This window comes from Anarhichas minor, unplaced genomic scaffold, assembly GCF_050575085.1.
Source record: "Anarhichas minor isolate MPS153535 unplaced genomic scaffold, ASM5057508v1 ptg000030l, whole genome shotgun sequence".
NCBI lineage: Eukaryota > Metazoa > Chordata > Actinopteri > Perciformes > Anarhichadidae > Anarhichas > Anarhichas minor.
Genome location: NW_027466476.1, coordinates 9,089,143 through 9,114,837, shown reverse-complemented (window position 1 = coordinate 9,114,837; position 25,695 = coordinate 9,089,143). Strand labels below are relative to the sequence as shown.

General features: G+C 40.4%; 1 protein-coding gene across 3 annotated transcripts in view; it reads left to right on the top strand.

The window, feature by feature from the left end:
* The window catches only part of ksr2 (kinase suppressor of ras 2), an 82,973-nt gene that overhangs the window by 45,585 nt on the left and 11,693 nt on the right, over window positions 1-25,695 (top strand). For 2 of the 3 annotated variants that reach the window (XM_076104546.1, XM_076104544.1), the window contains 10 exons: window positions 9,165-9,234; window positions 10,454-10,537; window positions 10,899-10,984; window positions 12,096-12,116; window positions 12,399-12,508; window positions 14,540-14,708; window positions 15,343-15,384; window positions 16,702-16,771; window positions 23,249-23,297; window positions 24,254-24,615. In XM_076104546.1, the coding sequence (XP_075960661.1) occupies window positions 9,165-9,234; window positions 10,454-10,537; window positions 10,899-10,984; window positions 12,096-12,116; window positions 12,399-12,508; window positions 14,540-14,708; window positions 15,343-15,384; window positions 16,702-16,771; window positions 23,249-23,297; window positions 24,254-24,615 (1,063 nt within the window). The remainder of the gene's footprint in view (window positions 1-9,164; window positions 9,235-10,453; window positions 10,538-10,898; window positions 10,985-12,095; window positions 12,117-12,398; window positions 12,509-14,539; window positions 14,709-15,342; window positions 15,385-16,701; window positions 16,772-23,248; window positions 23,298-24,253; window positions 24,616-25,695) is intronic. The other variant, XM_076104545.1, reaches the window with a different exon arrangement.

Genomic DNA, 25,695 nt, shown 5'->3' with positions numbered 1-25,695 from the left:
ACAACACAAGACCATTTTGCTTTGTTAACATTTAACCGATCCACAATTCTGTGGAGCTCCTCAGATGACCCTACGGGTCTCCAGTTCTTATTTTAGGAAAGGCATGTGTGTGTTTGTGTGTGTGTGTTAACGCTTGTGTGAGCATGCGGACAAGAGTGTGTGCGCCGCTTATACCAGGCTAAACATTGGTCCCGGGTCTATGTTTGGGATTATGGTATAATTCTGCCATCTCATACGTCAGGGCCCTCAAGCCAACAGCAGTATCGCTCATCGCTCCAGTCGTTTGAATCAAAACAGACGGAGGACCCACAAGACTGGCTGAGGTGACCAAACGCTGCCTGCTCAGGATGAGTCAGTGCCCAGTCAAAGCTGAAACGTCAGCGTCTTCGTATGAGTTTGGCTTTCCACCTAGAGACACTGTGATAGTCTGTTCATGACACGATGAGACATTAAAAATTCTCACCAGTGTTTCTTTGCTGGATCGGTCTTTGGCACATTGTGGGGTTATGCTAACCCCAAATGCTAAAACAGCTTTCATACATTTGAATGATTGAATTTGTGCTCATTTAAAGACAGTGTAATGATATTTTCAGACTTTAAAACCGCTCAGTTTTTGTTTTTTTATAATGAAGATGTCTGTGTTTTCCTGGTACTTTATTCACACCTTCTTTTGTTGTTTGTTGTATCTTGTATAACGATATCATACTCAATCTTGTCATGTTGCGTAATGTGTTCGTGTTTTCATGACTGGATAATACCTAGGAATGTTTTTCTTTTAATTCTTTCTTTTCTTTCCACTCCCTGCATTGTCATGGCCTTGCACTTCTTCTTTCTGTCTTGTGACCAGCATCGCCATTACCTTGTTTCATGCTCCATTTACTGTCATGCTAATAAGATGTGATGGGAAACAGGTGGGGTTGCACCCATTGTTAAATTCTGGGCGGATACGATACCAAAGTTGTTCTAACTTTGTTTTTGCTGTTATTTATTCCAGTCAGTAAATGTATCATTATTGCAGAGATTCCGCTCTATAACTATTTTTTCTTTCCAACTGGCAGTAATACCGTCTATTGCAGGGGTATTCAATTAAAATTCCAAAAGGTCCAGATTGAGAAAATCTCCTCGGGCAAAGGTCCGGAACATTACAATAATATCTAACTTGCGCTATTTATATATATATACACACATATATATATATATATATATATGGCATATATATATATATACATATACATATATATAATATATATATATATATATATATATATATATATATACATATACATATATATATATATATATATCCACTATCATGCTCGTTTTGTTGCACTGAGTTTGCCCAAGTTTATGCAAGCACAAAAGTAATTTTAGATAATAATTTAAGTTTTTGCAAGCAAGGTGCAAGCATTGTTTTTTCTTCTTTTACCCTCATGGTCCACTTGAATAATACATACAGATTTCAGTTATTTTGCTCCAGGTGCTGTGATAAGTCATTGTTTTTCCAGTTTGAAAAGTTATGGTGGCCACAGACATGTTCCACGGACAGCTCACCTCCTGCGCCTCAGGCTATTTGAACTCACACAGAGCAGCCACACACACCCCACACTTGTGATGAGGCCTTGTTTCTAGTTGGAGGTCCAGTACCGGCCCTGGGACTCTACCAACACACACACATTAAAACTGCAGTGTGTGTGTGTGTGTGTGTGTGTGCGCACGTATGAGATGCAGAGATAGAGAGTGTGTAGGAGTCTGTGAGTGTGTGCTTGTGGATATAAATGGCCTAAATGTTCTTCATAAGCTTTGCACACAACTCACTGTTTATTTCTACATGTGCTCCAATGACGTCACCCACTCACCCTTACCTCGCATAGACGCTTTGCAGTTGCGTCACAGATCTCCATAGCAACCTAGTGTGGCACCACAATGGAGGTCCCTTTGAGAGTTGGCAAATAAACAATGGCTACAAATAACTGCTGAATTTATAACAGGGTGAGGAAAAAGAGCTACCTGAGCAGTAGGTTGGAGTCGATTAAGTATTTCATTTCTTTGCTTTTCTATCATTCAGCCATGGTTTGGTCGTGGATTGTTAAAAGGAATATGATGACTTTAACTCAATAATCTTTTCTTGCAACATCAGGTCACAGCTACAAAAAACAACAACATTTTCCAAGTAGGAAGTCTCACTCCAACTACTGAAACCGTGCAGAGGAGGTCAATAACTCCAGTCAATAAAGAGGTGGATTGGTCAATAGTTACTATGTTGGTTCCTAGAAAAGAAGAGCAGGTGTTATAAACAGTGTCACGTGTCTGATGAGTCTTTGTGAGCACTCTGCTGCTACTGCATCCACATTGAAATGCTGTTTTTGTGCAAAAAAATCCTCACTCTGAGGTCGACACTCGACACCTCAGCTAATCTAAACAAACGGCTTTAATAGCCAACTAGCTAGCAGGGTAGTGTGACGACAGATGTTAACGACCTTCAACTTGCCGCTAAAGCTTTGGGTTTACAAGCCACGGAGAACAAATCAGATGTGTTCATTCTCATATTTCAACAGGCTGTGTGCTGTAGGAGATGGTACTGTTTGGTCATAATGCATTGAATGCCGCATGTATGTTTGAGCTTCCCATCTGTCGGCACCACCGAAGCATCCCTCTAAGTTCACTTACGGGGATCTTTATCTAGCAGCTTTTTGAATTTGATTGATGGAACAACACATGGAGGGTAGAAGACGAAGTTGAAAAGGAGCACAGATAATGACAGCAAATTTGTATACTTACTCAACCAATAAGCTGTTCGTAATCTGCTTTGTACAAGAGCTACGGACCTCCGATTTGGCCTCCAGAGGGTGCGTTTGCGTTACGCCACCTGAAAGCTCTGCGTGGTGTCAGATTGGCCTCACCACCGAAACCTGCTGTCTGTCTGTCGGCACTCATCTGCGTGCTCCGAGCCCTTTGACTTCTTCGACTGAGGAAGTCACTACCGAGCCATGAGGCCTCCTGGCATCATCTGTTCTCCCATCCCTCCTCCCTCTGTTTCTCTGGCACAATTAAACCGCCGGTCTTAAAAGACACTATCTATAAAGCTGTGCAAAGATTGAAAATTGCTTTTTTTTTTCAACGCTGCAACAATTGCTGTTGTCAGTTTATTGCAGGGATTTTGCGCGCGTGTGTGGATTATATGTAAACGCGTGTGTCCGTGCGCGTGGTCGTCAAAGATGGCAGCACAATATTCTGCAAAAAGGCTATTCGGCGTGTAGCTGTTGCCATAGCAACTGAGCAACCTGTCTTTGTCTCTTGTTCATCTGAGTTTTTTTTCTTTTTTCTCACATTCAGACAAAAAAAAAAACCTAGTCTATTTCCACTCTTCTCTTAGTTCATTTCTTGCTGCCACTCCAAACAAATACTTTTTCAGTTGTGCACTTTCACCTCGTGGAAAAGTCTCGTTGGAACACATGGATGAGAAACGTTGAGGACATGGTGAGCAACAGCCTGTAAAATATCGCTCCTTTGACACTCGTGTGCTATAATGCAGCACATTGTGCAGCAAACGCCCACTCGCTTTTTACAGTCCTGTTCACTTCTTCTGCTGCTCTGCACAATGAACCGTTGATACCGTAATAGCAGAGTCGTATCTAGATAAATAGGCTTCAGCTTGTCATCGTCATGTTGCGTTCGAGTGAACTGAATTTGTTTGGTATTTTCTTCTCAACCCTATGATCATCTCCTAATGATGCCATTCCAGTTATGCATTTTATTTTTTACAGTTACGCTGTTAATTGCATTAAACCATTTGATTGGAGCTTTTATCCAAACCATAGAGGTGCTACACCCTGCCCATTGAGCTGTAGGACCTTGATGATTCTGATAATGACGAGAGTAGGTGTGGTTGAGATGACTCTTTAACTGTGCAGACAATGAGAATAATTACAATGTTCCCCCCAGTTATATGTATCTCATGTTGTTTTTATTGTCACAAGTTTCACTTTTTTCCATTTTACCCGCAGTAAGAAATTCTCCTCCTTGGGGAGGAGCAGTGTTTACGATCAGTCACTTGCAGAGACATTTCAGTCTAATGTCAAATAAACTATATTTGGCTCTAAATAGGCTCCTAGACTCAAGTTGTCTCTTTATCTCTGCACACACACCCCTGCCCCCCTCTGTTTAACCCACACACAGACAGAAACCTATAGTTCTTCATCTTTTAGTGCAGTTACATTTCTCTCGTTAACCCGCACAAAGACACACACACACACACACACACTAACACTAACACACACAGCAAAGTCAACCCCACGGTCTGCTGTGTGTCATGTGACCAGTGGAGGAGGGGGAAGGAAGGCCTCGGCCTAATTAGGCTGAGGCCATTCAGAGAAGATGGAAGAGGACACTGTTGTCTGGCGCCTTGGGGTTTCTCAGCTCCTGCAGGCTCATCTGTCTCAAACACACAAACATGTGTACACACACACACATTTGACACACATTTACTTTGAAACGACACCCTAGTTTGTCCTGGTATGTTGTATGTACATGTCCTTAAGTCTTGCCTTGTTTATGTGACGTGAGATGTTTGTACACCTGTGCGTAACCTAATTTACACTTACTTTTTGTTTCTCTTTCATGGACTATCAAACTGGCCCCTCTGGAGACCATCACACCTGGTCTCATGGTTGGAGGCACGATTGTGATAACGCTGAAATATAAACTGGTAGACCATGCCACTGTTTTACTCGAGGTCATTGGTTTGAACTTAATGTTGGTGAAGATGTTGAGGTGTTTTCACAATCAACACACCACAAGAATGTCTCATAAACATAAAACACAAGGGAGTAGTAATCGTTTTTTATCTTGTTGGAGTTGGAAAACACTAACCTGCCAAACCCTGATGCTGAAAAACATAAATACGGGCAAACTAAATAGCATTCCCTTCCTGGTAGAGAACATTTCTTTAAAGACACCACCACACATTGTAATCTCACATAGGGGACACATTTGAATTGCTTAATTGTTTAGACTCATTCTCAGTACAATGTCGGCATAAATAGCGTGAACTTACGTGAACTTACGTGACTTGACTCACGCTAATCTTCACATTGTTTCACATCGTTGGTATGACGTTTGTCCTGGAACAAACACCTGTGAAGATGTTTTGTGCCTTTGATGTATCCTCAATCATTTCATTGCTTAGTACACTACTTTTACTTTGGGCACTGAAAAGATAAACATGATATGTAAACTAGTAGAATCAAGCTTCATGTTGCTGACGACGTTGAGGTGTTTTCGGATGGTTAGGAAATTAGAATATTTTGATTAGATTTATTTATGGATCTACAAAATACACATCCAACACAATCCCAAAAATGTGAAAGTTGGACTTGACATTTCAGTCGTGGTTGATTCAACAAACATCTGTGGTTACCATGGTAAGTGTGGTATAATACACAGCAAACAGTATTTGAGCAGCATCTTTGTCTGAAATACAACTGGTGTATTTGTTTAACCAAGCAAACTTGCATTGTTTAACTATAGAACGTCAGTCAAAAATAATTGCAACCTCCACCAGATTGCATGCTGTGCATGCCCTCAATAGTTTTCTACACCACAGAAAGACAGTTGAAGGGAAGTTGTTTACCTTGTTGAGCATTTGGAGGAGTCGCCTGCAGCGCTTCATCTAACAGCTCTCCGGGGTTGCCCCTTCTTGACTTATTACTCCCTTGCAAATATTCGAAATGCTGAAATGACAGTTGGCTTGTTTTTGCAAATGAACAATTCCATGTTAACGTTGCATTTCCTGTAAATGCTTCACAATGAAAGCCACCCAAAGTTTTATCATTTGAATGCTTTAATGTGAAGCAACAGCAGCAGGCCGTTATGTTTACGTCAGCAGTAGCTTGATAAAACTGGTGTAAAAAGAACAAACAGTAAATAGTGAGGCTGATATCAATGATATAAAATCGCGCTGGATTACATGCATGCACTGTTTTCCTGAAGCAGCCACCACCAATAAATACTGGAGAGACTTTAATGGATGGTTATAAAACATATCACATTACGTTAAACAGTATAATCTTAAAACTTAAACCAAATCAGTGCAAGCCACCTGACACACCTAAATACACCAAAACTAGATTAACAGCTTAATTCAATTTTATTTATCATTTTATTTGTAAATAAACCCTGAGACGACCTGACTTTACCTGCAAAGACACTACACACCCTAGTTTAAGATGTACCACAACTGTGTCGTTAAGGCTTACCTATTCTATTATTGCCTATGGCTAGCTAGTCTCTGTCTCTCTCTCTCTCTCTCTCTCTGTCTCTCTCTTTTCCCCTCTCTCTCTTTCTTTCTCTCTCTCTTTCCCTCTGTATTTAAATATGCATTCATGTCCTATTTTCCTGCCATACGAATACATTTGACTTGACTTGAATACCACAATAACAGATGAAAAGGGCAATACAAAATGTACTCATCTTACTTGTAAATAAGCTCAGAACCAACCTCTGACTTTCTTTACACAGAAGGCACAAATTCAAGCCTTTATCACAAAAAAACATGCAACACAAATACTTCTCATTTCTGAAGCATATGTTTTTTCAATGACTAGTTAATTCTCATGAGTGATTAATGACATACATCTGCACTCCCCCGTTCTTTGAGGGATGGTAGGATCATCAAAGGCTGTTGCGGTAGACAGACAGCGACGTCAACAGCACACACACGATGATAAACAGCCCTGACCACGCCGCTGACAAGTCCAATCATCTGCCAGTCGCCAACAAGGCCGACAAGAAGCAGATGATGTCAGTTTCCCCTCTGTATCGAGTTATCAGGTTGATTGAGTGTAATTGAGCGATGCATCGGCGTGCGGAGGGAAGACACCGAGCCTCTGGAGAGACTGGAGTAGGAGGAGGAAGGGTGTTTCAGGAACCAGGAAATGCTGCACGGCACCGGGGCCATGAGATTAGCACTGGCAATAACTCGCAGCCTCGTCATCAATTAACAGGACTGATTGAGTCCCTCACCGGATGTAAAATGTGATTCTTTTTTTTCATCTCAAAATTAAAGATTTCGTAGCGCAGATGTGATTAACTGACAAAATGACAAGTATTGTTTAGGTTTTATGTGAGACAAGTAATACATAGAAGTTTACTGCTAAATACAAGTTTGGGTAGTTACTTTTTTAATCTACTCTAGCCACAGTCTGTAGCTCTTTACTGCAGGAAATCTATCTATCAAGCTAAAAATAAATCAATACTGAATGCCGTGATCATAAACTGGTTCGTCGGTTCGATCCCCGTTCGAGCTCCGCCTCCGCGAGCCGCATGTCGATGTGTCCTTGAGCAAGACACTTAACCCCATAATTGCTCCCGTAGCTGTGCATACGGTGTGATTTCTGAATTGTAAGTCGCTTTGGATAAAAGCGTCTGCTAAATGACTGTAATGTAAAGCTCCTTCTTTGGACTTCAGTTAAAGTCGGCTAGAGCAACCCTACCTCCAGAGGACATCTGTCTCTGAAAACGTTTTTTGTCTGGAGACTCCGATCCACAAGTTTTCAAGAGTTTTCGAGTAAGAACATTGGCATCTCAACAATGAATCTCAATGTTTTTCTGGTTTACTTTCAAACAAAAAGACATAACGAAGATCCCATGAATAGGAAAATTGACAAAGACGTCCTGAAAGTCATAGATGATTCATTCTTTTGGGCAGTATACTTTCAGCTGAGACTAACTCAAATCTCTGTCTCCTCTCGGGTCTGATTGAAGTGAAACTCGTCAGTCCTCATATGGAGATGGATCTCACACCTCGGCCCACAATTCCATTTCAAGGCATTAGAACTTTTAGGCCTTTTTAAAAAATGTTTTTCTGTCTTTATCCTCACAATTCCCCGATTCTAATGTATTGTTCATCTCCTCCACCTACCCACACACAAAAAGCTCAAGTCCCCTCTAATCCCCTCTTCCTGGCATTCATTTCCATCTTAAAAGTAACATAAAACTCATGAATAACTCTGCATAAAGGTAGCCAGTCAATTTCAGCCAAGAAGATGCAAACGATGAGAGTCTGGACATTTGTGTTTGTGTGTATACTTATGAATATTGCCGAGTACACAGTTTATATAAAACCTGTTTATTGTTGAAATAAGAGTCATGCACATACAACTTACCTTAAAGGAAAAGTGTGCTGATTTTACACATCAACTTCAGGTGTTGGGGAGTAATTAGTGCATATATGAAAAAGAAAATGTAAAAAACATTTTTGTGGCTCTGCGCAAAATCGGATACATTTCTTCATAAATTGTTAATGTAACAATTCTTATTGTAATTGATAATTTTGATCCTTTTAAACTGTCCTTCTTGAGCGTGACAATATTTTAGGAGTGCAATGTTAACTCAGTGGAGTACTCTTTTTAAGAAACATTTCAAAGGGTGATGGTTGGTGTGCTGAAAATTACACCTTTTCGGTTCCAGGTTTTTTGTCAAAAGTGCAACAGAATACCACCTGAATATACCTTTCATGATATGATATGTGAGCTTTAGCAGAAATGAACTTGCACGATGGCCTTTGCGGTATTATTTTATCAGCATTTTTTTTTTTTCATCATGGCTCTTTTGTTCAATGCATATCCACCACATCCAGCCGCCTTCACAGGCAACGCTGTGTAGGCGGCCATTCTTACCTGGTATTAAGAGGTGGCGCATAAATGTATCGGGCTGCTCAGCCATTGCCAGCACTAATGGACCGAGCGAAAGGCTTTTGTTGTGGAAACATTTTGAAGCGAGAGTTCCTCACGAATGGAATACAGGTGGCAATACGAGACATCTGCATCTTAACATGCAGACAATTCAAACTTTGTTGTTGACTGATGTAAATAGTGTAAGCTGGGTTGTGTGTCTGTCTGTCTGTCTGTCTATCTAGACAATTAGAACAAGAGCTCATTTACAGTGATGAGTTGACAGTGAGTCACGACTAACTGGGTGCATGATATCCACAACAACTGATTAAGCCCGTCACCAAAAATCAGTCCATTTCCCCAAAATGCCAGTGTCCTAAATAAACGTTTGATGCAAGACATTTAGTCAATTCTGACAGACATTCTGTCAGAATTACCATTTGACCAAAATAAAAACATACCAAGCCTCCCTCTCTCCTGTCTCTTCCTCTCCAGACACTCTCTCAGTGCCTCGCTGGTCCCCACAGATTCCCCGAAGAGATCTGGGAAACTCAATAAAACACAGGTAAGGAGAGTGCGTGGGTGAGTGTGTGCAAGTTTGCCTTTGTACATACACTCGTACATCTGTGATAGAATGTCATTCCAATAAAAACAAAAAAAAGGGCCTCCTTCATAACTCATTTCAACTCCTTCGCCTGTCCCCCGTCTTTTTCTCTCACCCTGCTTGACTCCAAACGGCAGTGATCTAAAAAGTAAAGCAATACCGTATTAGTTGTGGGATCCCAGCAACCTCCAGAACGTGGGCGTTGTGCCTGCTGAAAGTCAGAGAGGTGGAAAGAGAAGCTTAAAAAACACACCATACGCAGCTAAACTGAGCGCAAATGTAATTGATAGATTAAGGTTTTGAGAGAATTGCCATCATTCCTTGACGCGCCAATTTGTTTTCTAATATGTGGCCTTGATCGCATTGTTGGGCTGTTAGGATAAGTGCATTTGCGTCGCCGGTACACAACGCACCGCTTTGGCTACGGAGCCTCCACTGTGCTGAAAGAACGTTTCTTTATGCAGACTCTGCCCTTAATGTCACACATTTGACAGCAGAATCCATAAATCCGGTCGGGGTTTGATTGAGTTTTGCCTCTCGATTGAGGCGAAGGAAGGCTTAATACAGACATTTGGATTCTGTCAAACTACATTAGTCACCTGCCATTAGCCAGCCAGCGGCAATGCTGGCAACCAGGCGTTGCATCAGTAAATACAGCCAATAGTCACATACGTGCTCGAACCGCTTGGTCAGTCTGTGCAGGGAATTAGTCGCTATACTGTGCAATTTGTTTGTGTGAGAAGTTACTGTGTTGGAGCCTTTAAGAGTGCGGCAGGCCTCTGAGCTCCCATCACTCGGACTGATTGTTGCATTGATGTAAAACCCCCATGGCCCCGTTCCTGTGCCGCAGATGTTCATTCGCACCGGCTTACTGAAAGATGAAAATAAAATGGGCCCATATTACACCAGCAGGTGAAGGAGATTAGGAAGGTAAACACTTTAACAGAAGTACCTTCTTCTGGCATCTATTATCCTCGCCGAAAGGTTACGCGGGGAATGTGGCGCCTTCTTTGGCGAAAGCCGTCTGTCAGAATGAGAGAATGTTACGAAATGCAAAAGGTCAGAAGCTGTGTTTTTCCTCAGCTCTTATATGTCATATAGATGTGCAAGAAGCTGAAAGTGATGCCCTGACTTTTTTTTTTTTAAATGTCCTTATCTCACTCTCCTCTTTTGCTTGCAGGTTTTCCACAAAGTATTGGATGTCCCAGACATGCACAGTATGTGGAAAGGGAATGTTGTTTGGACTGAAATGTAAAAACTGCAAGTAGGTATCAAGACTAATTGTTGTCTTTAGAGCCATTTATTGCATCAGTGGTAGTGATTTGTGTCTGGTCACATTTAATCATGTCTTTGTCATTTCTTTGTCATTATATTGTGAAATTAGGGTGTAGTGTTGCTTGTTTTTTACTTGAATTTCTTTTTTTTTTACTTGTTTTTCGTGGTGACACATGCTAATTAACCCTTTGTTTTGATCTCACTTGAATAAATTAGCAATTTGCATCTCTTGTCTGTGTTGCTACATGTCAATGCTCCCACTTTGCACGGGTTTCGTCGCTGTTTAAATAAACTAAAATAATAACAACAAAACAAACAAGAATAAAATTGTCTTTTTCGTTTGTACTCAGGCTGAAGTGCCACAACAAATGCACCAAAGAAGCCCCACCTTGCCATCTATTGATCATACAGCGAGGCGGACGAGAATCCCTTAAAGGTATTTTTTATATATTGCATTATTGATGATATTTTTCTTCACTAGTAAACCCAGCCTTTTTCACTGCATGACTAACCAGAAAATCCAAGCCCTCAGGAAGAGCGACAGGCTTTAAAGCAAATTTGACATGGCGTCCAAACCTTGTAATTTCAACTTCCATGTCCGTTACCTGATGCTTTTAGGCTCCAAAAAAATATTTGCCATATAGTTACACTGGAAAAGAGATGTCTGTAAATCAGCTGATATTGTTTTTAGGTAAATCAACTTTCCAGTACAAACACTTAAATAGCCTTTATTTAAATCATTAGGTAAAATGCACTAATAGCCAAATCCAATGTTGATTTCCTTCCTCCGTTCAAAGGAAGCGCTAATGTGCTTACTTCATGGGCCCATGGATGCGGAAGATCGTTCCAAGATCAGGGGCATTTTATCTGAATTTTATTTTCGGAAGTCAACCTTCTTTTCCCCCTTCATAAACCACTGAGGAACTTTTCTTGGGAATGAACAGATCCCCACCTCCAACGCTGTACCCAGTTCTCTTTATACAGAGATGGCATTTCCATCTAGTTTCTCTCCATTTTTCCTCACCTCTGTAAGTTTATGAGGAAGATTCATAAAGCCAACAGAAAAGCACACACATCTTAAAATTGCTGGGATGAGTAACAAAGTGTTCAGGCTCAGAGTCAAGTGACTTGCCCAACCCTTGTTATTTCTTAGACTATCCCAAGCTGTATGCCAGGCGGTACCAAATAGGCGATAGCTCAAATGTGTCGTGTTTATGTGGATAATAAATCGATAGGTTAGGACCGGAACTAGATTGTAAACCCTGTTATATTCTGTCCTCATGCTTGTTCAAATATTTGAACGCGTCCTTGAAGCTACTGAAGACATTTTTTTTTTCAGTTGAGTCTGAAAAAAGTCTTTGCCGGTTTAGGCAGATAGAAGGTTATCAGCTGATTAATTAAGGCACTTAAGCTTGACAAATGTGACTGCGTCATGCACTGTTTCTAATGACACAGACAGCACTGAATGAGTTCCCACTCTCTGCTATCAGAATTGAGATTCATTTGTTCTTTCTCTGCCTTCTCTCTCCCTTTCTCCCCCAAATAAGATCCCCAAGGAACAACTCAAGGTAAAGAACACTAATTAGTCCTCTTCTTCCCTGCTTAGTAAGACGAAGTGACAGTTTCTCAATGACATAGTTTGCTTATTAAGGAAACTTTTTTTTCTCAATAAAGTGTCTGTATGCGATAACAAATGGATGGTGTTCAAGAAAAGGCAGTTGGTTAATTTTTCCACATTAGAAGCAGGGCCTGATAAAGAGTTTGTCCCAATTGTCCCAAACCTATTAGGCGAGTATTGTTTCATACATACACAGTGCGTCTTTGCTCCTCTGTGGTTTGTTTGCCTCTAGTAGCTCGTCTGGTGCGGACCGAATCAGTGCCATGTGACATCAACAACCCGCTCAGGTACACAGACCTGCACATCAGTCAGACGCTCCCCAAAACCAACAAAATCAACAAGGTAAGTGCAAAAAATAAACCATTTTCATTACAATCTGTGCGTAACCTGTCCTACATATCACATTTCTTCTATTTTTGGGGGCTGGAAAATGGTTGTGAGTCATCGCTTCTTTCTCAGGGGATCATGAAACCGTACGAAAATATCTTCAGCGGTACTGATGTTTACACAGATGGATTTGTTTTCATACAATGAACATTTTGCAGCAAGCATACCTAACAATTCTTAGTTCCAGAGGAAAAAAGTTGAATAAAGCATTCCCATGCTTGCACCACGATGATGGAAACCAAATATGTGTGTGTGTGTGTGTGTGTGTGTGTGTGTGTGTGTGTGTGTGTGAAAAACGGAGCATAACTTTTTTTTGTTGTTGTTTTTTATTTTTGCAAAGGAAAGCCAGATCATGTAAAAATGTCTGTGTACAGAAAACAGAGATCTTTTTATATACTTCAATCCTGTTGCATTTCTCTGCACTGTTTCATTATTATGTTGTGTTTGAAACTATTTGACTTTTTTTGATACTTTTACACTATTTTGCCGTCATGACTAAAATACATCAAACTAATGTTTTCTGTGGTCATGTTTAGCGGTGACATTAGATAATGCCCACTGGACGATAAATTAACTGTAACATTGAAAACATACTCTTAAACAGTACGCACATTTCCCCGCTGTGGGACTTAAAAAGGATTATCTTATCTTATCTTATAATAGTTTTATTCTCAAGGTTGTGGGTTTGAAATTCAGACCTTTGAGGAGTTACAGGGTGGTTTAGGAGATGAGGAGGCCATTACGTTGAATGTACCAAAAACACGTTTCATAATTAAGTTACACACTACCTGGTTAATGTTCTGAAAAGATTGGTTAGGTTAAGGCAACAAAATGTGTGTGTTTCTGCGGCATGGTTGAACTTATGCCATGCAGTTTCTATTCCCCTTCGGAAGCTTTTATATTGACATTTCTTGAAAAAATAAATACCGTGATAAGTACCGATACCGTCCGTGCTTCAAAACTATACTGATGTATTTATTTTCGGCCATACCGCTCGGCCCTAGCTGCTCTTACATCTGAGATTTAAGGCCTGGCTGCTGAACAGAAGAAGATAAAAATCCTTACAAAATCCTTACTGTTTGTCTTCCGGATTAGATGTTCAGATTTCTTAATTCAATTAAGTGTTTGTACAATAGTGTGTACAATCAGTAAAGAATTAATGAATAAAAAGTGATTATTTATGTCTAATTACTGAAAAAATGTGGTGCACAAACAGCCTCTGGCTTTTTAGACTCCATTATAAAATGATTATATTCAGCCATTATTTGAATTGAAATTCCAGAAGTCCAGACAGTGGTCATATTGGAGATCTGAAATGTGAGTTTCGTAACACAGAGATGTTTCACCTGAACTGAACAGATTAGGACCAGGGGCTGATTACTGAGGCGCTCATTGGACTATAACTCTGGAGTTCATTCTTGGAGCTGTCAGTGATGAGCATAGATGGCAAATGTAGCTTGAAGAGAGAATAACTTTTTTTACATTCTCACAGCTTAAAAGAAAATTAATTAACGAAGGTCACGGTGAGATCAGATTGGTTGAAGTGAACAGCTGTGACATGCAAAGTCAGCTGATTGAGTCTAATACTCACAGTAGGATGAGAGAGAGCATGAAAAGTAGTTTTCCTGATTCACTTTTACCCAACCTTATTTTCGGATGTAAGAGCATCCTTGAATGCACCACTGAGAGGAGTTTCGCCCGACACAGTGAACATAACTCTGTCAAAAAAGTAAAGGCAGCATATTGCTCATTGTGATGGATTACCTCCGCCGGGCCAGTTTCACGTCTCTGCAAGTTGATTTTCATATTGTACTGAAAATAATGAAGTGCTGCCCGGAAGGTAGAAAATCAATCTCGAAACTTGTGATATGATTCAGAACGAGGACCAACAATAAAGTGGAGCGCAAGCGTTTTGTGATTAACAGACTAAAACTAGCAAAATCACCAATATTAAAGTAACAGCTTCTCCTTTCTGCCTCTTCTCAGGATCACGTCGCAGCCCCGTACCAACCAGACTCCAGCAGTAATCCCTCATCCACCACCTCCTCCACCCCGTCCTCCCCGGCTCCTCCTCTGCCCAGCAGTGCCACGCCCCCCTCGCCCCTACATCCCTCCCCGCAGTCAGCGCGGCAACAGAAACAGTTCAACTTGACAGGTATCAGAATGGGTACCTGAATACTCTCAGGTTCAAATATTTTACAGAGTTATCAAGGAGGAAGCAATTAATCCTCAACCCTTCACTTACACTTTACGAGGATATCAATGTATCCAATGTCCATCTTGCGAGTAAAAAATAAAAGACACTCTTTGTGCCTAAAGATTTTCACTCATTACGTTTGGAGGTCTTCGTCAGAAGGTAACTCACTGATATATTTGATATCTAATCTATTTTCTATTTATAACTAATCATACATTATTAGTTATTGTTTTATTCTAATCACCTGTAGTGTCTACCCTTAATGGTATTTCTCAGTAGCCCAACTTATTCTGAAAATATCACGGCAGTACTTGCATGGGGCATGCCAGGCTGATTCATATTGTGACTACGCTAAAAGCCAATAAATAGAGGGAAAGAAAAGAGAGTGCAAAAGACTAGAGTTCAAATGGTTAATCAATATAATTTAATACTTGAGAAATACCTTTGTGTGAACTTTAAATTTGTTTAAAAAAAAAAAGTGTCTCGAAGTCTGTGTTTGGACTAATTTGAGTGTAAATACTGAATTAACAAACAACCGTGTGCGATTGTCAACTCAACCTGACTTCAGATCAAACTCTCTTTCTCTCCGCAGCCTCCAGTTATTTCAAATACAAACAGCAGTTCATCTTTCCTGGTAAGTACTTTATAATTGATCATTACCACTACCCATAATGCACTACAACCAGCCCAAGAAAAAAAGTGTGGAGGAGAAGGGCTCTTTTGATGTTGTTGATGATTGCCACCTCCTCACCTTGGCCTGCTTTAAGACTCTCTGCCCCTACACCCACTCGTTGCTTGTCTCATTTGGGTCTCCTAATGATTTGTCAATGCCCAGACTCTTTGCTTTTGCCCACACTGGTACCACACAGTCTTTGCTCATTTGGCAGGTTATTATGGCCGAGACAACCTGTAAGGACAAGTATGAGGTGCAGATGAGATCTGGCGAGACAGGTTTTTGTGCATGAATATACAACGCACAGCGGTACCCGGCTTCTGATTGTAGCCACACATACTGCTGTCTGTTTTACCTGCGAAATGACATCAGCTACCTTTATGAGCAGCATAACAACATGGTCAAACACTACCACTTACTGTTAGTCCCATCAATCTAAAACCATTTTGCTATAAGTGGAGCTAATGCCGCATTCACGTCATAAATTTACTGTAAATGTTGGCTCTTGTCTGGAAAAGAAAAGAAAAATACATTTACATAAGCCTCCCAGGAGGCAATTACAGTATGATTTAAAATGTATTCATTTATTGTCTTCGCACATGTGCTCATTTTCGGTGTCGCAGGGGGCTCAAGCGTGTCCCAGCATACATGTTTTGGTAGAAAGTAGGAACACCCTGCGCAGGAGTCACAGACAGACCGGCCTGCACAGATTCACACCATTGGTAAATTTCGAGCCTCCAATGCTCCTGGCTTGCTGGTCTTTGGAGTAAATCCATGCAAACATCCGTGCAGGCACCACACGGAAAACAAAACCACGTCCTTGTCCTTCCCGCTGCGGGGCGACTGTGCCAGCTACTAATGCACCGTGCCACAAAGGGAATGCTTTTTTTTTTATTTTTGTGGCTTCCACTTTGTGTCACAAATTGTTCGTGTGCCAACACAGGCAGCAAGCGTGGCAACGAATCCTCTGATGTCTTTCAGAGGTAGATACCAAACAACAGCTAACCTCACTCATCTTACATGTTAAACAGGAGTGCTTCCAAAACATAGCATACATAGCAAACAAGAGCATACAGCAGCTTTCTCTCTTTCTCTTTTTGTCAACTTATAACCCCTTGATGCAGAACTATAAATCCAGTTCAAGACGGAGATACATCTATAGCCCAAATCATCTACTTCCATTCTAAAACAAGGGAACGCAATATTAACAATGTTAGAAATGATTTAATATTGAATGCAACTTTGTTCTGACTTGTTGGTTTGATGTTTTGTGACCAGATGTTGCTCCAGAGGCTCCTCCAAGCCGAGCACCGCAGGTCATCCTGCACCCTGTCCTGTCTGAACCGGGGTGAGTAGATTCTACTACAGAAGTAATTCAATCAAACCATGTGTCTCCCTTCAAAGACATTAAGAAAGTACTTCTGATCATCATCAGGCCCGCTCAGTTATCTTCCTCTCATCTACATGCTCCCTCGTGTCCTCTCTCCTTCTCTCTGTGGCCGCTGGTCAGAGGCCAAGTCAAACTTATTGGAGCGCAGATATTTGGGTGACAATTTCAATGCGAGAGCCGACATGACGAATACTCAGAGACTAATGTCAGCATGGCCTTCAGTTCACGCTACACTTGGGATGCCAACTGGATTTTCACTGGCTCTTTGAGGAAGCCAGTGGTCATGGGAAAACAACCGGAAGAGGAGAAGGAGTGATGAGATGCCTTTCGACCCAGATGTTAACGAGATCAGGATCACAATCTATCATAAGAAACAGGGCAAGAGAACCTCCTTCTATAGGCGGACGGTCAATTGTGATGAAATATGGACCATACCCATGGATTTTTATTGTTTAATCAATAGCAAATAATGTTATTAATTGTACTTTGTAAATATCAACATGGTCCTGAAAAGGTCCTAGACAGAGGAAGGCTAATGGTATGAGTTTTTAAATTATGGGAAAGGGCACGGGGCTTCATAACACATTCCCGAAGCAACTGCCAGCTTTGAGAGAGAAAAAATCAATAGCAACATCTGGAAATAATGAGAATCAGAAGAAGATATTGGACACTAAATAATGTTATGCATACATCACAGTGGGCCCCATGTGTATTCGAATAGACGGGAATCGTTTAAGGTTTGGAGCAACATTCATTAACACGATCAATATGATGTGACAACATTTTCTATATGTTCAGATTATATACAGTACAAATGATAAGACACAGGCGCTGCATTTGTTGTATAGGCCACACCCCAATCACACATGTGATGATGATTAGACAATCATGGTCCACCATTGGAGTGAGAAAAACAAATTAAAATGAAATATATATACACACACATATATATACACACATCCTAATTACTTCCTCTTGGGGGGAGTGATACCTTCTCAATCGTTATGTATCTCAGAAAGGAAAGACGATGATTAAATTCAACAAAATGCGCTGCTACAGGATAATTCATGCTTTTCTATCTAATAGTGCGTCTATGTTCAGCAATACGAGTTTTCAGTCTTTCTAACTATGACTTTTAGACCAAGGCCAAGTGATAAGATAAATAACGGAGTGTGTTCTTGGTTCAATGAAAGTTAATTGTAACGGTTAAACGGTTTAAAAATGTCTTGTGCAGTGTTCGGTTGTACTTGATTAAATCCTCTCATGTCACTTCTGGTTGGAAAAAGCCAAGATGGCGACAGCAGGATGGCCAAACTTGAGGCTTCCACAAACATGTCAAGTCACAGTGACTACGTTCACTTCTTATATTCAGTTTATGCATGAAGTTGACTACTTGATTCTAGTATATGCCAACGTTGTATTAATATTCTCTCTGTCTATTCTGCACCCTTAGAATACTCATCTGATTTCACTGTAGGTTTAGCTTCAAAGCTAGGTCTTTTATTTAGTGGTAGCATCATATTGGACAGATTTCTTGTATCTTTGTGGTAAATTGTTTTTTCATTTCCTCCATGTTCTTGTCAAAATCGTTTTTATCTCCAAAACTGACAAAAAGGAGACTTATTTTTAACAGTGAGGGGATCAATTAGAAATCTAGATATTTGTAGATCTTTATATTTTCATATATATATATAACAATGCTAGGAGACATAGTGTCTCTACTCATATTGTTTGAAGTAGTTTGATTGAAGTAAATGGTTTGGCTGTAGCTCACTGAAGGCCTCTTGATTGTTTTTCTCACCCCCATGTTGGACCATGATTGTCTAATCATCCTCAGATGTGTGAATGGGGTGTGGCCTATCTGTGTCTTCTCATTGTTGATGTTGAAGAAGGCCTGAGGGCCAGAATGTCATCACCATAAAAGAAATGGAGCTAGAGTGTGTGACACTTTTTTCCTACTTTCAAGTTTACTTCCAGTGATCTGCACCTCATCACGACCCTTGGTGTGTGTGTTACTTTTCAAGTATTTTACAGATTATATTCAAATGAACAAGCTGCAACAAATGGATGTAGGAATTCTACATTTTTAGAGAGATGAGGGAGGCCAAAACAGGCTGGTCTCACACAATGGGGCTGAATGAGTTGCTGCTGTGTCGGCAGTTAATCTCCAGGGAAGACAAGATGGTCATTTTTTATTGGGATATAATCAAGAGTTATATGAGTAATTTATAAAGTTAGGCAGGAGACATCTTCTATTCCATTGGGTGGGTGGACACAGGATGTTATTTGCCAACCCCTGGAAGCCAAATTAGTATAGAGGCAAGCGAAAACTGTGTAGCTCATCATGAAGCAATTATTTGTTTCAAGCCTTTAACAATTGCAACTCCCATGTGGCTTATACAGCTAAAACCTTGGATATAATTTTCGCTAACATAATTGTAGTTCAGCCTTTATCAAAATGATGAAATCAAATTTTACAGTCAGTACAACAGTAGACTAAATACCCTTTAAAGGGGACATTGTGGGACACAAATTTTCAGGTTCATACGTGTATTTTGGGGTTTGTACTAGAACAGGGTTTACATGCTGAAATGTAAAATGACTGTATCTGAATATTCCTGTATTTACCCTCCGTCTGAAACGCTCTGTTTTAGCACCTGTCTCTTTAAGCCCTCCTCCCAAAAACTCCCAGTCTGCTCTGATTGGCTTTGCAAGAAAAATATGCTGCACTTTTGCAAAGTTAGTTTTCAAGTGGTGCGTGGAGATACTCCAGCCTGCATGAGACATATAAGAAGGACAAACAAATCTGACATAAGCAGCCCACAAAATACTGACTGGGTTGTCTTATTTTACAGTTTGTGGGTTGGTAGCTATTCCAGACATGAAATGCGTGTGCTCAAGCATTGAAAAAGTTAGTTTTTCATGAAATGTCCCCTTTAAGCTAGACATTGATTTACATACCCCTTTAGGCCAATGTTTTCGCCTCTCAAAAACATCAATGAAAGAAACAGTCTATAAGTTAACACATTGTCAGGCCCAGGCTTGCAAAGCAAGTCGATGGCGAGTGTTAAATCAAGTATCTATAACACGAGGTGATAAGTCAATATGCAATGCTGTGTTTCTTAGTTTTTTTGTAGCGCTACATCAAGGACCAAAATGCCCCAAACATTTTCATTAAAGGGGCAAAGAATCCCTTATGGACAAGAATGTTTGTCTTAAAGTCTCCCACAAATATTGGATGAATCATGTGACTCTGACCGCCAGGTTATTGATCAAGCACACTCATTTCCTGATGATGAAAAGGTAAAGAGTGGAGAAGTGAAAATGACATTTGATGGAAAGAGAATGCTTGTGGTTCATTTATTGTAAAGCAGCATCACTGTTCTCTTTCTGGTCATTGATTTTCTGTATGCCAGGCAGAAATCTAGGTACTTAAATTCTCTTGTGTATCATGTTTTTTAGTGGACAAATATTCACTTTTCAGGAATGAACTGGGATAGCTTGCTTTTTTTCCTCACGTCACGTCCTCAAGTCATACAGTTTTTCAACAGAGGAACTGTACCAGTAAATAAAGAGACATTTTGTAGCAAGATATTGAAAAGCTTCTGGTTCAAGAACTGCTGTCCCTTCCAGTAGCTCATTCTGAAAGCACGGAGGTGAATGGAATATAAATGTCCCCATTAGGATCAGTTAATAAAATAGTCAAAAGTATTTACCTTGGCTTCTCAAGAGACAATTAAATATATCCCAGTGCACCCCAAAGGTGTAAACATACATGAAACTTTAACACTCATCTTGAACCCAAGTGTCTTTGAGTTTCTGCTCATTACTATCTCAAGATAGACAATTTCACCATTTCTGAATCTCGTAGTCTCTCGTTCTCTAGCTGCCTTTTGGCGAATGTGAATACATTAGCGTGGTTATGAAACCCATATTCCTCTGATTTAATTAAAGCTATTGTCCCTCCTTTCCCACATCTTTGTATGCTCTTGCAGTTGCAGCTGGCAGCTTTCTTTGGCCTTAATGGCCTCATCCCAGGGTTAATGAGGGCCTGTCTCAGACACCCGGCAGGTACCCCTCATTAGAGCAGCGATCGAACCGCTGGTAGTGGCCCTTGGCGCCACAGGAATCACATCATTTTATGCTCTGCCTCACCTGTAGTCTTTGCCCAGGGTCCAGGATTTGCTTCGTGATCCGTTAATATACCAGAGAAAGGTTGTGAGAGGTTACATACTGATGTTACACCGCCAGTTATGTGGACGGAGGAGAAGGAGGGTAAAGTGGGTTCATTTGTGTCATGTCCTTGGCACCCATGGTGTGGGTGGCCGTGTACACGCCGGGGTCAGAAATTAATAGGGGCTAAGGGCACAAATGCACTTTAAAGTTCACACCGTAAAATAACTGTGAAATTAAGATTTAGGGTCAGAAAATACAGTCAGTAATTAGGACTGCCTTTTTATCCTGTTCACTTTTTGTTCATATATCTGTCAAATAGTTTTGATGTGAATGGGCTTTTGCCACCTCTGGACCAGTGCAGATGATCTACAAGAATAAAAGTCTCCGATCCAGTAACTCTTTCCAGTTTAATCTGGATACAAATACATTGAGTATTGTTTTCAAAGAACAAAACACACAGCCCTGTTCGGAATGATTTTAGAATATAACCAAAAGTGTGTGCTTGTCGCAGTGAAAATGTCTCATCTGATAGTCAAGAAAATGGCCTCAATAAAGGACCTTACTGAGAACAAAGACATTCCACATCTGCATAATATTCACAGATTCCGGGTTTCAGGTGTCTTACAATCAGTTGATTTAAATTGAAGGAGAAGGTACTGCAACGTCACAGATAGTATTTACATATATTGAACATATACTTAAATGGTTGCTGTCAATGTAACATCCACTAAGACTTGATGAAATCCTTTTTAAATCATAAGACAATAATGCTACAACATGGTGTGAGGTCATCACAATATTATATCAAGTACATTGACAAGAAAGTGTAAACAGCATGTTCGCTGCAGTGACGCACCCCAAACTGTTAATTTAATACAGCTTTGATAATACATCTTCCATCAGGTCACTCAGCATGCAGCCATGAAGGTGCACATCTCGACTTGATTCACTCTGATTGAACACTCTGATTGTAGTTCTACTACCAATCACATCAGCGTGTACGCACAATTCATCCAAGTGTTATTTACAAGATGCAGTGAAGTCATTGATCACGAGAATGCCACAAATGCCAATGTGTATTGGTATATTGCTCAAAAATAAATATTATTAAAAAGATTTGGATGAATCATTTTTTTTTTTTTAGATAAGGAATTCTGAGCATATACTTCAACTCGGCTCAACATGGAGAAAGGCTGAGCTAGCAGCTAATGGCGCTAACAGTGCAACCAACGACAACAATGCTGACAGAGTTAACAGTGTTTACCAGGGGAGTAACCAGAGGGACGGCGTTATCAGCGGTAACCGAATAGAAAAAGATAAAACCTCTGGTTCTGCTGCATCGATTTCACTTATTTTATTAAGGGGCAATTGTGGCTCAGTGGTAGAGCAGGGTCGTCCTTCAATCAGTAGATCGGCGGTTTCCATCCCAGGCTCCGCTAGTCCATGTCAATGTGTCCTTGGGCAAGACACTTCACCCCAAATTATAGTAGTAGTAATAACCGGTGTATGAAGGTTAGATAGTCCTGATGGGCAGGGGGCATGGTACCGTAGCCCCTGCCATCAGTGTATGAATGGGTGTGAATGGGTGAATGATGCGCGATACAAGTACAGTCCATATCCATTTTACCATTTATTTTTGAACAGTCTCTTGTGAATCCGACCGTCTTTCAGGAGAGCAATGCCATATCGTTGGAGTGGTCTTCATAGTATACCCTGTGGCAAAAATGCCAACACAAATTAAATATATTATAAACCCTCCACCACTATGGTTAGACAGCTATGTTCAAGAATTTAACAACAATCAAATCTCCAAATAACCATCACGAAATGTCATTAAAAAAGCAATATTTACCCATACGCTCTAAACTCACACATACGCATGCTCATATGAATGCTCTTTAAACTTTAGTGAGTCCATGCAGGGGTAAAGTGTCACGTCATGTTTTATATCCAGTTCATCTCTCTTTGAATGACTTTCCTCTTAGAATATCTGCTCTAAGTGGGAGTAGCATGAATATCTAACATCATAGATGTGATAAATAAATAGTTTTGTGGGCATCAATCAAAAACTGCCACATTGTCAGGACACTAGATATCAAGAATTGATCAGTAATACTTTATTTGAGCATTAAAAAAAACACTTTAAAAACCTGAACAATGGAGTAAAATAATACGTAGAAATAAGGTTGAAAAGGGACCTACTTTATTTACGGTGTTTTCTCATGGATTTATTTCTACATCTGTTCTTCTTGCTTTTAGGAATGAGGTCAACCCGTTACTTCAAATCGAAGTTGATCCCACATCAGATGTGAGTCCTGCTTTTGACCTTTGTGATGCTTTTGAATGTACAGTATGTGAATGTTACTTTTGTCATTCGTTGTTTTATTTCTCGTATTATCGGTTGTGAAATTACTTGTGAAAGCAAAATGAAGATAAATTACATTTGTCGCCATCATAACATAATTTAGCTCAGCTATCTGAGGAGCCTCCAGGTACGTTTTGTGTCAAAAAAGATGCAACTTGATGTCAACGCTGTAAAAATGATATATCTTCAGAAAATAGGATGCAGATTGCCTTGAATAATATTCCAGGAGGCATCTTTGAATAGGTCATTTTCACTCCTGCAGTACATTATATTTCAAATCAAATCAGAATAAATAAGTCCGTTTTTCCCCCTGGCTGTTTTCCCATTTCTCTATTTCTTTTTATTAGTAATGGCCTAAACAGCCATCAGTATTTCAAAGGCACATAACTTGATAAAAATGATTTGATATAGAGGCCACATAAATGTATGTGTAGAGTGTTTTTTTATATACATGTCGGAGCCTATTTAGGCTTCAATCAGCACTGAGAACATAAATATACATTGGAAAGAAAACGAAGGCATTTCTTTTCAAATGACTAAACTGCCATGCAATGTTGGGGTTAGAAATGAACTAAAATGCATAGATAAAGAAAGAATCATTGCATATGTAGCAATGTACAAAAATAGCATGGCACCTTAAGGCATTGCATGCAGCGGATAAACAACTATATATGTTTGTTTTCACTTAAACTCCTACTTACTTTGGGGGAGGTTTCAGCAGATTGTAATCCTCCAGCTGCTGAATGATATTTGTCAGAATAAAAGCATTTGACATCTTGGTAGAATATTTTAAACCACCTCTCCGTGTTGGATAAGGGCATCTAAATCGACATACATGTAAATCTGTGAAATGCAGCCCCACAGCTACCAACGCACAGTTCAATTTTGCTTTTCCACAGAACGAGGAGGGCAACGACGAGGACTCCGGTGACGAGTTCGAGGAGATGAACCTGTCGCTCCTGTCGGCTCGAAACTTTCCTCGCAAGGCCAGCCAGACCAGCATCTTCCTGCAGGAGTGGGACATCCCGTTTGAGCAGCTGGAGATCGGGGAGATGATCGGCAAGGGGCGCTTTGGCAAAGTTTTCCACGGCCGCTGGCACGGTGAGGTGGCCATCCGCTTGATCGACATCGAGCGCGACAACGAGGACCAGCTCAAGGCCTTCAAGCGTGAGGTGATGGGCTACCGCAACACTCGCCACGAGAATGTGGTGCTGTTCATGGGGGCCTGCATGAGCCCTCCACACCTGGCGATCATCACCAGGTGAGGATAAAGATGAGACGGGGAGATATGTCAGAAATGTCTCATCACTGTTTGTAACCGGTGCCGACAACTATATATTCACTCCGCCTGTCTCTCCTCTGTGAAACACAAGCATTTAAACGACCAACAACAAACTGTTAAATGGTGGCAATGTCTGGGGCTCTTCGATCTAAAATCCTCGCTTGTTCCTGATTCGGGCAACCTAAAGTAGCGATAGCAAGGTTATTGCTTTTGTTGGGATTTATTTATTTACAGTGGCGCAAATCACAAGACAGCGTTGCACTGCTGTATGCAGGGGAAACACTGGAGTCATAGAACTGCAACTGATAGACTGTGCACTGTAGCACGATACTAAAGATCTGTCTGTAAAAGCAGATTGCCGGGACATTTTAATCGTTCACGGTCTAATATCGTCATATTGCACACCTCTATGACACGTTGTCGTGTAAATTAAACTTTCTGTGTTGTCGTATTTCTGAGCTACAGGTCTAATGTGTCAGCTCCATTCGCAAAGTATGTTATATATTCTACGCAACTCCATTTCCCTTGTTATTGCAGTGGCAATGGTGTCCAGGAACAACACACTTATAGCACATTATAGTATGCATACAGATTTATTTTGAGTGTACTCTTCCACTGTGTGTGGACACATGACATTCTCAAAGACTACTCACGGTATGTAGTATGGAATTAGGATGCAGCTTTAGTTTTCATACGAGTATCATATAAAGAAGGCAATAAAATCAAACGCCAGCATGAAAACATTAGTTGAGTACAATTAGGAAAAGCATTTTGAGCTTAAGTGAATGTATTGAATTTCAACACGTTCTCCTGGTATAGAGAAAATGCAGGAATATTGATGAATGTCTCCAGAGGAAAAACATTATGTGGAATCTGTCCAGTGAAACGGCAAAAATACAGCATGGGTTTTTTATTGTAATATAAATGATACAGTTTCGGATAATTGGATTTACTTTGATAATTTGACATTACATTTATATGAATTGAAGTGTATACTAACAATATCATAATCACAAAGAATATGAGCATGACTCCAGTCTCAAATACTGCAACCAGATA